Raw genomic sequence first — 14,866 nt, 5'->3', positions numbered from 1 at the left:
GTTCGCTGATGGGATAGAACTCTGGTGAGATATAAACTCTTTTCGTTCTCGTTATGTACAGATATATTTACAAGACTCTATATACATTATGTTTGAATTCGTTTAAATCGCACCCACTGGTGCTTTTACAAAATAACGCTTTAGAACGTTTTACAACCGCCTTTCGCGGTAAGATATGTGTGGGGCGGTGAGTGTCACTCTGATCGGGCCCCACTTTTCATCGCCAGGTAGAATTGGCGGTTCCGCTTCCGAGGATGAAGTGGTAGCCCAGGGATCGCACTGGACTCCACTATCCGTGACTACCGGAGCGTGCTGTATGGCCCTCTCTGTGGTGCTGGGGCCACACTGTACTCCTCGCTCTATCCGCACCGGTGGTGTTGGTGGGATAGGCGAGAGTATTTGCTCTACTTGGTTCCACCGGGGACTTGTGTATCTCCAGATACGTACGTCGCCCGGTGCCAGGTAGATCCGCGGAGGCCTCGTTAGCCGTGGAGGCGTAAAATTGGCGAGCTGCGGCTTCCACTCCAACAGTTGAAAGTTAGTGTGGCGCGGAGGCTTCTTGAGTCCAGGCGGCCTCAGTATTCCCGCCAGCGGCTGCTGCGGCGGAAAGACTTCTATTGATACGATCTTTGGTGTCCTGGCCTCTTCGACGGGTGGCGACGGAGGACTATCCGGTACAATCTCCGGCGTCAGAGTGGTCCGCTTCTTCCGTCGGCTCCTTCTAGTCCGCTTCTGTGGAGTCCCCGTCTCCGGACTCTGGCTCTTAGTTAATGGTGGTAGCGGCATCGGCTATACTCTGCTTCGTGGCAACGACTACTGCCTCGTTCGATGTGCGTCGGCAGAGCACTACTTCTCGTACTGTGAAGTGTGCGTCTATACGAGCACTATCGTATTCAAAAAGCGATCTCCTTATCGGATAAGGCGATATCGCAAGCTCCATCGGTGCCGCTTATATAGCGGTCCTTATCTCATCTGACTATCGCGAAAACTCTTATCTTTCGCGACGCCTGGCGGCCGCGGCTGTTATCAGCCGGGCCCGGAGCTTTTCTCCCACCAAGCTTCCGGGCCTTCCGGCATACGTTCCTGCATGCCGGGCTGCCTATGTCGTGGTGCGCCGAGTGCCAATTTACCGAATTGTCATCTCGGCCGCCACAGGACCCCCTTGGTTGTTTTAGACCCCCGCCTGGAATCGTACGGTTGTCTGCCTCTTTCTAGTGCTGGTCCTTCTTTCCTGTTGCGGTTTCTTCTCCTCGTTGTTGTTTTCCTCTGTCATCAGGTACGCGGCCTTTACCCTGTCCAGGCTGACCGTGGTTTCTCGCGTGCCTTGCTGTATCTTCATGGTTTTGTCTGTCCTTTGTAATACTTTGTATGGTCCTTCGTATCTGGGTTGTAGTGCTCCTGTCGGTATCTCCCGCCGGAGGAATACGTGGCTGGTAGTTCCTAGGTCCTTTGCTACGAAGGTTTGCCTCTGTCCGTGTCTTTGTACCGTAGGACGTAGTCGTTGCATGTTCCTTTTTAGCTCCGTTACGAAGCCTTCTGTTGCATCTTTTGACTTTCTTGCTTCTTCTTCTAGGAACTGACCGGGCAGCCGTAGTCCTTCTCCGTATGTGAGTTCTGCGGGTGTCGCGTTCAGGTCTTCTTTATATGCTGCTCTCACCCCCATTAGTATGACTGGTAATACCTCGACCCAGTCAGTGGTTTCATGGCATTTGATTGCGGCTTTCAATTGTCTATGCAGCCTTTCTACCATGCCATTTGCTGCGGGATGGTATGCAGTTGTCCGGATGTGCTTCATACCCGTGATCTTGGCCAGTTCCCTAAACGTTTCGGACTCGAATTGCCTTCCCTGGTCCGTCGTAATTCGTTCAGGTACTCCGAATCTTGCGATCCATCCGGTAAATATGTGTCGTGCGATGGTGTCAGCTGTAATGTTCTCCACTGGGATTGCTTCTGCCCATCTTGTGAATCTGTCTATGATCGTCAGACAGTATTTATATTCTTTTGACGTGGGTAGTGGGCCTACGAGGTCCGTGTGGATGTGTTGGAACCGTCCCGTCGGAGTTTGGAAATTTCCTATTTCCGTCTTTGTGTGCTTGTTCACTTTACTCTTCTGACATGCTATGCAGCTCCTTGTCCATCTCTTGCAGTCTTGCTTTATGTCTGGCCATACGTATTTTTGTGTTACGAGCCGTGTAGTTGTCTTGATGCCAGGGTGTGCTAACCCGTGTAGGCTCAAGAAAGCTTGTAGACGATATTTTTGAGTGACAAACGGTCTGCTGTTTCCTGTGCTCGTGTCGCAGTACAGTGTGTTTCCCGTTGCTGGCAATTGTTTGGCCTCTAGTCTTAGATTCGTTTCTTCTTTCTTCCTGTATCTGTGTAATTCTTCGTCTTTTTCCTGGTCTTGCGCCAGTTCTTCTAGATCGACGCTCTTCGTTATTGCTTCGACTCTTGACAATGCGTCTGCTACGACGTTGTCTTCCCCTGGGATGTGGCGCACGTCTGTCGTGAATTGCGCTATGAACTCTAAGTGTCGTGTCTGTCTTGGTGACGTTTTTCGTGGGTCTTGTGCAAAAGCGAATATAAGTGGCTTGTGGTCCGTTAAGGGGGGTTTCTAGTTTAGCGGGTCAAAAAAATCGATTTTTTTTTTTTTGCATATTTTGCAAGTATATAGTTTAGAAAATATATACGTAAAAGGGTTTATCGATCCGAAGTTCGGGGGCCCTTCTATGCACGCCGGAACATTCCCTCGTTCGGCCTTGCGGCGCGGCGCAAAACGGAGCGCCCGGAGCACATATCTCCGTGACCCTTGTAATGCGTGAGGCAGCCGCCTATTGTTGTATTATATTTCGGTTGAGTCAGGTAACGTTATACTTAGGTAAGCAACTGGTAGAACAAGGTTCTTTATGTGTGTACTATCGAGCAAAACATCTAAAACGAAGAGAGCGTTTGCTTTCTCAGTTCGGTTTTGACCGTTGAAGCGAGCAGATACAAGTAAAAAATATCGTTAAAAATGGATCGAAAAGGCTCGAGAAATCAAGCGGCTCGTGCAAGTCGTCAAAAAAAACGAAACTTTCGAGGCAACCAGCATACATCTGAGCAGGATTCGACGTTCGCTAGTACATCGGCGGAAAAACTGAGCACTTCAAGAAATATCGATTTCCCTGTTTCAAAGGAATGTGGCTATTGTATTATAAATTTTTTCTCAGTTTTTGCAACAATAGCCTCTCTTGTAATTTGTAAAGATTGCAAAAAAAAAATTGAGTTCTCTCCGACATCACATCGTGGATTGGGATTCAAGATTTGCGTGAGTTGCAGTTGCAAGGAAACGTATATCGATTCATCGCCGTTAATTGACAAGGCATTTGAAATAAATCGCCGAATTGTATTAGTTTTTCGTCTTTTGGGTGTTGGATTAGAAGGTTTGAATTTATTTTGCGGGTTAATGGACATTTGCCAAGGAATGGCAACAAATACTTATTATGCGTGCCTGGAAAATATCTACGTGGCATCATCTGCAATATACAACTGCATCTTACAACAAGCAGTTGAAGAAGAGAAGGAAAAAAATAAAAATGCAGGAAATATTGAAACTCATTTAACAGTTTCTGGAGACGGTACGTGGAAAAAAAGAGGCTTTTCATCGTTATTTGGTGTATCGACTCTAATTGGCAAATACTCAAACAAAGTAATCGATGCCGTTAATAAATCTAGTTTTTGCCAAGCTTGCAATTTATGGAACAATAAAAAAAATGAAAATATTGAAGATTACGAAGATTGGTATGCAACTCACAAAGAATCGTGCTCCATAAATCATATTGGCAGTGCAGGTAAAATGGAGGTGGACGCTATCACAGAAATGTTTGCAAGATCGAAACAGAAGTATGGAGTAATGTACACGAATTATATAGGAGACGGAGATAGCAAAACCTTCAGAGGAATTTTAAATATTAATCCGTATGAAAATGAAGTTACTATTACAAAGAAAGAATGCGTCGGTCACGTACAAAAGAGAATGGGCACGAGACTTCGTAATGCGAAAAAAAATCACAAGGGTCTTGGCGGCAAAGGTGTCGGAAAACTGACAGACAAAATAATAAGCGAACTATCAACTTATTATGGCTTAGCTATACGTAGACACCCAAACTCTACAGAAGAAATGAAAAAGGAAATATGGGCAACATATTTTCATAAGAGTTCTACCGATGAAAAGCCTCAGCATCAGAACTGCCCTGCCGGTACAGACAGTTGGTGTAAATGGCGTAAAGCCGAAGCCGAATCAACACTTGAAAATTTTCATCATGACAATCCGCCTCTTGGAGATAATGTTTTAGAAGTAATTAAGCCAATTTACGAAAAACTATCCTCTGACGAGTTGCTGGAACGCTGTTTAGGAGCAGAAACGCAAAATAACAACGAGTCTTTAAATTCTTTAATTTGGACTTTCGCTCCTAAACATCTTTATTCTGGGCCAAAAATTATTGAAATTTCGACTTTTTTGGCTGTTACTATTTTTAATGAGGGCTTTATGCCAATTTTAAAAATATTAAATGTGATGGGCATAAAAGTTGGACACCATGCTGAAACGTATGCAACGCTTAGAAACCGACATCGCATAAATCGCGCGGAGCAACGACTGGCGGAATTTGAAAAAAGAATTCATCGCAGAGAGGAAAAATTAATGTTAAACAGCTTTTACGAGCAGGAAGAAGGATATTTGTACGGCCCGGGAATAGCTGATTGATGGTAAGTAACATTTTTCTCTATGAATTTAGTCCGTAAAACTTTAAACGCGTTTTTCTCGAAACCATGTTTTTCGTACTGGTAACCATGATTTCTCGAAAACCACTTGATCGATCGGTCTGAAATTTTTTTCACATATTCAGCACATTCACGGCTATCGTCCCTACCACGATAAAGTTAATATCTATTAAAATAATATTTTTTACAACCCTTTAAATTGAAAAAAAAATCGTGAAAATCAAAACTTAATTTTCAAAATGCTGTCAATTTTTTTTGTATGAATATTTTTCAATAATTCTGGTACGGACCATAACCACAGGCATACAAATTAATAATCTTTTTTGTTTTTTTGTTTCAGATAAACAGAAAGGCCAGAATCGTGGCAACCATGAAGCGCCGTTTTTTTTTCTTACGTATATATTTTAATTAATTAAAAAAATGTGTATTAGAATTTGTGTATATAAAAATTCTACAATATAAATAAGATTTGAATTAATATACGTTTCAAATTTCATATCGATTGCTTTAATACTTTCGGAAAAAAAAATTCGTAAAAATAGGGCTAAAACTCGTGATCTAAACTAGAAACCCCCCTTAACACTGTGATATCTCGTCTTTCAATCATATGTCGGAAGTGTTTGATTCCCGCGTAGATGGCCATTAATTCCCTGTCATACGGGGAGTACTTCCTTTGCGCTGCGGTTAGTTTTCTACTGAAAAAGGCTAGCGGTTGCGTTCGTCCGCCTTTTTCTTGTTGTAGTACCGCTCCGAGTGCCGTGTCCGATGCGTCCGTGACTAGTGTAAGTCTCGCTTGCGCATCTGGGTGTACTAGCAGCGTGGCCTTTGCCAGACTATCTTTACTCTTGTTGAACGCTGTTTTCGCGTCCTCTGTCCATTGTATTATTTCCTCCTTTTTCTTCTTTGGTCCCTTGAGTAATTCATTTAGTAGTGCTTGTTCTTGGGCTGCCTTTGGAATAAACCTCCTATAGAAGTTTAGCATCCCTAAGAACCTTCTTAGTTGCTTCGTAGTCTCGGGTAATTTGTATTCCCGTATCGCTTCTACCTTCTCGGGTAGCGGCTGTATGCCTTGTTCGGACACTTTATATCCCAGGTAATTTACTTCATTGCTGCCGAACGTACACTTCGCGGTATTTATCTTTACTCCGAAAGTCCGGAGTCTTTCGAATAATTGCTGTAAGTGCCGTTCGTGTTCTTCTGGGGAGTTGGAAGCTACCAGAATGTCGTCGATGTACGCGTGGCAAAATTCCATCCCTCTTATTGCTTCATCGATAAACCTTTGGAAGGTTTGAGCTGCGTTTCGTAGTCCGAAAGGCATGTATAAGTATTCGAATAGTCCGAAAGGCGTTGTTATCGCCGTCTTCGGGATGTCCTCTTCCCTAATCGGGATTTGATTGTATGCCTTCTCAAGATCAATCGTAGTGAATACTTTTCTACCGTGTAGGGCCTGTGTGAAGTCTTCTATATGCGGTACAGGGTATCGATCGGGTACTGTGCGGTCGTTAAGTCGTCTGTAGTCGCCGCATGGTCTCCATTGCGCGGTCTTCTTAGGTACCATGTGCAGGGGCGCTGCCCAAGGGCTCTTGGACGGTCGTATAATTCCTTCTTCTAATAATAATTGAAACTCTTGTTTCGCGGCTTTCATTTTCTCAGGGTCCAAGCGTCGTGGCCTGCAGTGTTCCGGTGGTCCCGGGGAGGTTTGTATATGGTGCTCCACTTGCACCTCCGTCTTTCTTTTTAGCCCGGGTCTTGTTAACTCCGGGTATTGTTCTAGAATCTCGTGATATCTAGTGCGTTTGGCTACTGTCTTTACGGAAGTTATACTGTCCAGTTTCCTGATTCCTTTGGCTTGCCAGCCTGTTCTTCCGTCTATTAATGCTGCTTTTCGTAGATCTGGCAGTAGGTGATAATGTGCCAAGAAATCCGATCCAATGATAGGAGTAGTCACGTCCGCTATTACGAATCTCCACGTAAGGGCTCGTCGGAGTCCGAAATCCGGCTGTAGAGTGATCTTCCCGTAGGTGTGAATGATGGATCCGTTCGCCGCGAATAATTCGTATGGCTCTTTCCGGGCGTGTTGGCACCTTCTCTCCGGGTAGACGCTGATATCGCTACCTGTGTCAATTAAATATTTAGTTCTACTCTTTTTATCTTGCATAAATAAGCGGCAAGGGTTAGGGCTACCTTCACCGGCCGCCATCAGTGAGAGCCCTGGTCGTTTCCCTTTTTCTTCTGCCATTGGCACCCGTTTTCACATTTCTGAGCTTCATTCTTGAATTTCTTATGGTAGTAGCAGATGTAATTGCTTCGGCGCTCCCGGACCGGAGTGCGGCTTCTGCTTCTGATGTTGCCTCTTCTTATCGATGGTCTGCGACCAAACTGTGTGGTTAACGCAGCCACTTGCTTCGTTAACATGGCAATCTGCCTTTCTATTGCGTTTCCGCTTGAGGGTACTTGTTGGCTGGTAGCCGCTACCGTTACTGTATTCCCGCTGATTTCAACTATTTTATCAGCTTGTTCTGCTACTTCGTTGAGCGGGTCTTTATGCCGGCTGGCTAATACTACTTGTAGTTGTGACGGTAGGCGGCTTAACCAAAGTGTTCGAAGTAGCTCCTCTGGTACTGAGGCTCCTGCCAAAGCCTGAAGGTGTCGCAAAAATTGAGTGGGCTTGCGGTCACCGAGTTCTTCGTGTTCTAACAGCTGCCTAATCTTCTGCTCCTGCGATATGGTTAGGCGCTGTATCAGTAGTCTCTTGAGTGCTTCGTACTTATTTTCTGCCGGTGGATTCTTGATGAGATCTTTGACTTCGAGAGTATATCTTGCTTCTAGTTGAGACATGGAGTATGCGTACTTCGTGTTGTCCATGGTAATTCCACATAACAGGAACTGGCTTTCCAATTGAGCGAACCATAGTTCGGGCTCGTCTGGTATCATAGCAGGAATCCTCATGCCTACTCGGCTTACTTGCGTTTGATCGGCCGTGCTGGCCGTCGTTGGAGTTGTCATCTCGCTGTTCTATCCGATCACGTCGGGGTCACCACTTTAGGTATTTTTGGTTCGCTGATGGGATAGAACTCTGGTGAGATATAAACTCTTTTCGTTCTCGTTATGTACAGATATATTTACAAGACTCTATATACATTATGTTTGAATTCGTTTAAATCGCACCCACTGGTGCTTTTACAAAATAACGCTTTAGAACGTTTTACAACCGCCTTTCGCGGTAAGATATGTGTGGGGCGGTGAGTGTCACTCTGATCGGGCCCCACTTTTCATCGCCAGGTAGAATTGGCGGTTCCGCTTCCGAGGATGAAGTGGTAGCCCAGGGATCGCACTGGACTCCACTATCCGTGACTACCGGAGCGTGCTGTATGGCCCTCTCTGTGGTGCTGGGCCCACACTGTACTCCTCGCTCTATCCGCACCGGTGGTGTTGGTGGGATAGGCGAGAGTATTTGCTCTACTTGGTTCCACCGGGGACTTGTGTATCTCCAGATACGTACGTCGCCCGGTGCCAGGTAGATCCGCAGAGGCCTCGTTAGCCGTGGAGGCGTAAAATTGGCGAGCTGCGGCTTCCACTCCAACAGTTGAAAGTTAGTGTGGCGCGGAGGCTTCTTGAGTCCAGGCGGCCTCAGTATTCCCGCCAGCGGCTGCTGCGGCGGAAAGACTTCTATTGATACGATCTTTGGTGTCCTGGCCTCTTCGACGGGTGGCGACGGAGGACTATCCGGTACAATCTCCGGCGTCAGAGTGGCCCGCTTCTTCCGTCGGCTCCTTCTAGTCCGCTTCTGTGGAGTCCCCGTCTCCGGACTCTGGCTCTTAGTTAATGGTGGTAGCGGCATCGGCTATACTCTGCTTCGTGGCAACGACTACTGCCTCGTTCGATGTGCGTCGGCAGAGCACTACTTCTCGTACTGTGAAGTGTGCGTCTATACGAGCACTATCGTATTCAAAAAGCGATCTCCTTATCGGATAAGGCGATATCGCAAGCTCCATCGGTGCCGCTTATATAGCGGTCCTTATCTCATCTGACTATCGCGAAAACTCTTATCTTTCGCGACGCCTGGCGGCCGCGGCTGTTATCAGCCGGGCCCGGAGCTTTTCTCCCACCAAGCTTCCGGGCCTTCCGGCATACGTTCCTGCATGCCGGGCTGCCTATGTCGTGGTGCGCCGAGTGCCAATTTACCGAATTGTCATCTCGGCCGCCACACCATGATTTCTCGAAAACCGCTTGACTGATCAATCTGAAATTTTACTTACATATTCAGCACATATGTGGCTATCGTCTCTATCACGGTCAAGTCAATATCTATTAAAATAATATTTTTTACAACCCTTTAAGTTGAAAAAAAACCTGAAAATTGAAACATAATTTTTCAAATGCTGCCAATTTTTTTTGTATTAATATTTTTTAATAATTTTGGTACGGACCATATCCACAGGCATACTAATCAAGAATCTTGTTTACTTTTTTGTTTCAGAATAACAAAAAAGCCGGAATCGTGGCAACCATAGAGTACCGTTTTTTTTCTTGTAATAATTGATTAATTAATTAAAAATCTGTCCATTAATATTTTTTAATAAAAAAATTTTGAGATGCAGTTAAAATGCGTATTAATATGCTGTTAAAATTCAGAGCGATATCTTTAATATTTTTGGAGAAAAAAAATCGTAAAAATAGAGTTAAAATTCGGGTTCTAGACTAGAAAACCGCTTTAAGTATTTTTATTCTATCTTTTTCAAGACACATATACTGTTATAATATAATTAAATAAGTAGCAAATAAGTACGGGTTCAACTTCAGGAGCACCGAGTGGGTGCAGGGCCGGAGAAGTACCCATGCTTATAAGGAAAGGGGACACCTGTGTTCATGAAAAGAAAGGGCAGAGGGAGACCTGTGATCATAAAAAAGAGGGGGGAAGGATTCCGTGTGAGGTACCATAAAGAGATGGAGAGGAAGGTACCGTGAGAGTACCATGAGGATTGGAAAAAGGAAGGGGAAGAGGTTCGACATTGCATCAGATGCAATGTATCATGCGCTGCACGAGAGGTGAGAGGGAGGCTAGTGAACTCACCCGTTCTCGCGAACGTGTCGAGTTACGCGAATGTTGCTATTTTTGTAAGGAAGAGATAAGTTCGCAAACTGTTTGGAATGCGGGGGAGAGAAAAATAACACATTGCACATCACTGCTAATGTTACTCAGTCCCTGCGTTTTTTTTTGTTTTCCGTGGGTAGAGAAAATGCTACTTGTGTACATCCAAAGCCCCGATTTCCCTGGGTAATGTGGAACTCGCCGTGAAGCGGCTATACCGCACTAAAAACTTCACCGTAATTGAATTTTATAACGCAAGAAATAATTCGCGAATGTTACTCTCACGCGTTCTCGACACGTACTGACGAACGCGTGCGAGAAGATATAAAATATCAGATCGCGGACTAGGCGTTGACAATTTATATCTACTGACACGCGTTCTCACACACACACGCGCGCACATTTATACACTTTTATCAGTACCTTTGTATAAAATCCCGACCAGCTTCTTCCTTCTCCTCCTTGCTAGACACTAGTAAAAAAATGTGCGTGAAAAGATACTAACGCTATACATCTTATCACTCACGCACACATTCGCGCGCTTACAATTAATTAAGTTAGCGCCTCTTAGCCACCGAAGAACTCTTTTTCTCCAGCGGCAGCGGCACGACGACGTTAGTCGTATCGAGAATCCCGGTGTACAGGTGAAGTTTCGTCGTGATTATTTGCTTCTCCTCGTTGTCGCACCGGGTTGTCATGATAAAAGTCTCACGAGTCTGTACTTATATAAATTTGATGTACGAGGCACCACACCCGCGGGATACTGAGGGGGGTGTTAAGCCCAACCTCCCGCAACATTAGACACCGGCTTAAAAAGTATGAGCACAATTTTGGGCTTTCTTCTACCATTTTGACCGCACGAGATTTAAAATGCTACTGACGGCTGTGAGTTTGAAGACAAAGGGCTTGAAAAAATATTTGGGGGGTAGCATAAAGTCATAACGCATTTGATATCATTACATTAGAACTTCTTACGGACATTAATATGGTTATGTTCATTGAACGCGGTATTCGAGATGGTTTAAGTCAATGCTCAAATAGATACGCGCGCGCCAACAACAAATATATGCAGTCATACGATCAATCAAAACCATCATCGTATTTGATGTACTATAATGTTAATAATTTGTACAACTAGGCGATGTGTCAGCCATTGCTATATGCCGATTTCTAATGGATCGATGACGTTAGTAATTTTGATATACTGAGCGCACCGTTAGATTTATCCGTTGGCTACATTCTTGAGATAGACTTAAAATATTCCCAAGGTCTGCATGATGCGCACACTGACCTACCGTTCTGTACAACACGCGATAAGCCACCAGATAAACGGCAGAAAAATCCTCTTTGCAACCTTGAACAATGAAAAACATTACATCATTCATTATTGCAACGTACAGTAATGTATGCGTCATGGTCTTTGTGTTACAAAAAAAACACCGCATATTACAATTCAAACAATCGTCCTGGCTTTACGCATATATTAAACTCAACACAGCATTTAGAACTACGGCAACAAATAATTTAGAAAAAAAATTTATATAAGTTAATGAACAACGTGGTATTTGGTAAAACCATGGAAAATATGCGCAATCACGTCGATGTAAAGCTTGTAACGCAATGGGAAGGTAGATTCGGCGCTGAAGCGTTGATTAGAAAGCTAAATTTTTACAATCGTAGTGTCTTTGCGGAAAATCTGGTGGCGATTGGAATGCGTAAAATTCAATCAGCCGATTTATGTGAGTGAATGCATTCTTGACATATCCAAGACATGTTTATATGAGTTTCATCACGAGTACATGCAGCTGTTGTATCGAGATAAACGTAAAGTCATGTACACTGACACAGATAGTCTCATATATTATATTGAGTGCGATGACATCTACGAGACAATGAAACGTGACATTGACAGATTCGATACGAGCAACTACACACTCGACAACGTATATAATATTCCACTCTTCAATTAAAAAGTGTCCGGTTTGATGAAAGACAAAAACAATGACGCGATTATGACCGAATTCGTAGGATTTAGATAAAAAATGTACGCTTTACGAGTCGATGGTAAGAATGATACGAAGAACATTAAAGGTGTAAAGAATAGTATTGTCGCAAAAAAATAACATTCGATGATTACACGCATTGATTGCGGGAAGATATTGAAATAACTCGGCAGCAGACATGTATAAGATCGAAGCTGCATGAGGTGTATACCAGGAGTTACAAATTCTTATGATTTGATCGGTACTAGTGTTTGCAGCGCCCTCACCGAAAGACAGGCTCATGGACGAGAACTAAAGTGTGTAGTGTGAGTGAGAGTAAGTAAGACAACAAACGAATGAGAGTGAGAGAGATAAATTATGCGTATTTGTATGCGTGCGTGTTTATATGAACCATTTATTAAATATAATTATTAGATATTAATATATTTGATTGCAAAGTTGGAGTACAATAATAAGATATACAAATATAATAATAAATATTATTTTTTATTGTAATATTTTTTAAAAGTAATAAAATTATACATATATACAGAGTGTCCCAGACATAACGAAGGATACAGGAAGGATAGATAGAATTGATTGAGACAAGTAGAAAAGTCCTGTACCATTTTGCAAAATTCTCAACCGTTATTGAGAAAAAAATTAAAATGTATAAATTGTATAGGCGTAAGAGCGACAAGGATGCTGCGCGTGAGTGAGCGCGATAGGCGAATCGCTAGAAATGGCGCCGTCGCCTGTTGCATTCACTCACGCGCAGCATCCTTGTCGCTCTTACGCCTATACAATTTATACATTTTAATTTTTTTCTCAATAACGGTTGAGAATTTTACAAAATAGTACGGAACTTTTCTACTTGTCTCAATCAATTCTATCTATCCTCCCAGTATCCTTCGTTATGTCTGGGACACCCTGTATACAGGGTGTCCCAGTTGATGTAAAAAAGTTCTTAGTTGTAGGTTGGGCTTCTGAAAATAAGTAGAAAAGTCCTATACGGTTTTGTGAGTTAGGCGTTAATAACCGAAAAAATAACATTTAAAGATTTAACGCCCCCCGTGCAAGCAAAAACGCGCCGTTCAAAGCTACCGAGACGTTAGTGGACCTAGAGGTGTGGCTTATCTTACTCTATTCACAAAGAAATGAGTAATCTATGAATCTCTAAATAGAGTGGTGGTGTGGCCCATCCCACTCTATTTGCAGAGATTCATAGATTGCTCATTTCTTTGTGAATAGAGTAAGATAAGCCACACCTCTAGGTCCACTAACGTCTCGGTAGCTTCAAACGGTGCGTTTTTGCTCGCACGGAGGGCGTCAAATCTTTAAATGTTATTTTCTCGGTTATTAACGCCTAACTTACAAAACCGTATAAGACTTTTCTACTTATTTTCGGAAGCCCAACCTATAACTAAGAACTTTTTTAAATCAACTGGGACACCCTGTATATGTAAAGCAGCACATAAAAAAAGTAAAACTTAATCAGAAATCAATATCAAAATACATATGTATAAAGTATTATATTGAAATAATGAAAAAAAAAGAAAAAATGACTCTATTCTCACATGATAAATTTTATGTTAGTGTTACGGTTGTAACGAGAGGTCGGGAGAGACCCTTGGCGGGCCGGAGGATTTGCCGTTCTTTGTTGAGCCGGCAGGTTTTTAGAATAACACTCGCGAACCTCTTGATTGATTTTAACAACGTTTATTTAATATCCACGCACGTATTAACAACTTCGGGTTTTTTATCGCCTTGTATGCTTACTCGTGACTCTCCTCTATGGTTCGTGTAGCGACAGTGAAAGTAAAAGAAAAATGAATACGTAAAGAAATGCGCACGACGCATTGCGCACGGCTGCATGGTCTAAGGGCCAATGCAATGCTAGGCTGACGATGCCGGCCAGTAAGCGGAAGGGGCCCGCGACGCCAGCCAACAGGCAAATGGGTGCGTTGCGCGAGAGGGTGCCCGATCTCGGCGCGCTAGGGCGATCGCTGGCGCGTAATTCAAAGAATATGATAGCGTAGTACGCGACAAAGCCGCCCCTGTTGAAGACACGGTCTTCAAAACGTAATTAACATAAAACAATGTAATAGCCAACTAAGGAATTGCCAACAAGCCTGGCGACGTAGCCAACTTAACTTAAAATAATGATATGACGCAATGTAATAGAATAATTAATAAGTAAAACAAAATTAGAAAACGCACGCAAGCGGATTAATAACTTAAATCAAATGAACGCTCGCAATAACTAAATAACGCAATTAATTAAATAGTGAATGCAGTATGGCGAGAATACAATTTACTTGTCATCTGATAAAGGCAAAATAGCCAATCTGGAGATAGGCCTCGTGTAGGAACCTGTTTTTGTCTTTATTAATGCAGTACGAACTGCTCCATCAGCGCCAATAAAAATGCGCTCCACGCGACCGACCAACCATTGTAATGGCGGAAGGCCAGGTTGACGTATGAGCACCAATTGCCCTTCTTTCAACTGCGGTCCCTTGCATCCTTGCCATTTGGAACGCTCTTGCAACGTGTTGAGATATTCGGCACTCTATCTCTGCCAAAAATGCTGCTGCATCTGCAGAATAAGCTGTTATCTACTTAAGCGATTAATATTTATATCACGCAAATCCTGTTCAGGGAAGGCATTCAGAAGTCCACCTACGAGGAAATGTTCTGGACTTAAGAAATTTAGATCATTCGGATCTGAGCTAAGCGCAATTAACGGCCTAGAGTTTAGCACGGCCTCAATAGAATTTAGTACCGTTAACATTTCCTCGAAGGTTAAATGGGTGTTACCTACGATTCGTACAAGATGTCGTTTCACACATTTAACGGCTGCTTCCCAAAGTCCGCCGAAATTGGGAGCGTTGGGCGAAATGAAATTCCATTTAACTTCTCGATCGCGTAAAAAAGACCTTATGTCCTCCTGAATGTCCTCAGATTGCAAAGCATCATACATTTCCCGGAGCTGTTTGTTTGCGCCTACAAAATTACCATTATCTGAATATAAAAC

At 43.4% G+C, this 14,866-nt stretch overlaps 2 protein-coding genes across 2 annotated transcripts in view; both read left to right on the top strand.

Moving 5' to 3' along the window:
* The window catches only part of LOC139109062 (odorant receptor 10-like), a 98,647-nt gene that overhangs the window by 37,951 nt on the left and 45,830 nt on the right, over positions 1-14,866 (top strand). The window lies entirely within an intron of this gene.
* Positions 2,605-5,168, top strand: LOC139109053 (uncharacterized). The gene is made up of 2 exons (XM_070667871.1): positions 2,605-4,743; positions 5,099-5,168. The coding sequence occupies exon 1, from the start codon at positions 3,011-3,013 to the stop codon at positions 4,739-4,741; it is 1,731 nt and encodes a 576-aa protein (XP_070523972.1). The 5' UTR covers positions 2,605-3,010; the 3' UTR covers positions 4,742-4,743; positions 5,099-5,168.

Source organism: Cardiocondyla obscurior, linkage group LG02, assembly GCF_019399895.1.
Source record: "Cardiocondyla obscurior isolate alpha-2009 linkage group LG02, Cobs3.1, whole genome shotgun sequence".
NCBI classification, from domain to species: Eukaryota; Metazoa; Arthropoda; class Insecta; order Hymenoptera; family Formicidae; genus Cardiocondyla; species Cardiocondyla obscurior.
The sequence above is the reverse complement of the archived record's forward strand: the minus strand, read 5'-3'. Positions and strand labels throughout refer to the sequence as shown.

Bases quoted from the DNA above. Each gene is read 5' to 3' on its own strand.
- LOC139109053 (XM_070667871.1), top strand. From the start codon at position 3,011: ATGGATCGAAAAGGCTCGAGAAATCAAGCGGCTCGTGCAAGTCGTCAA.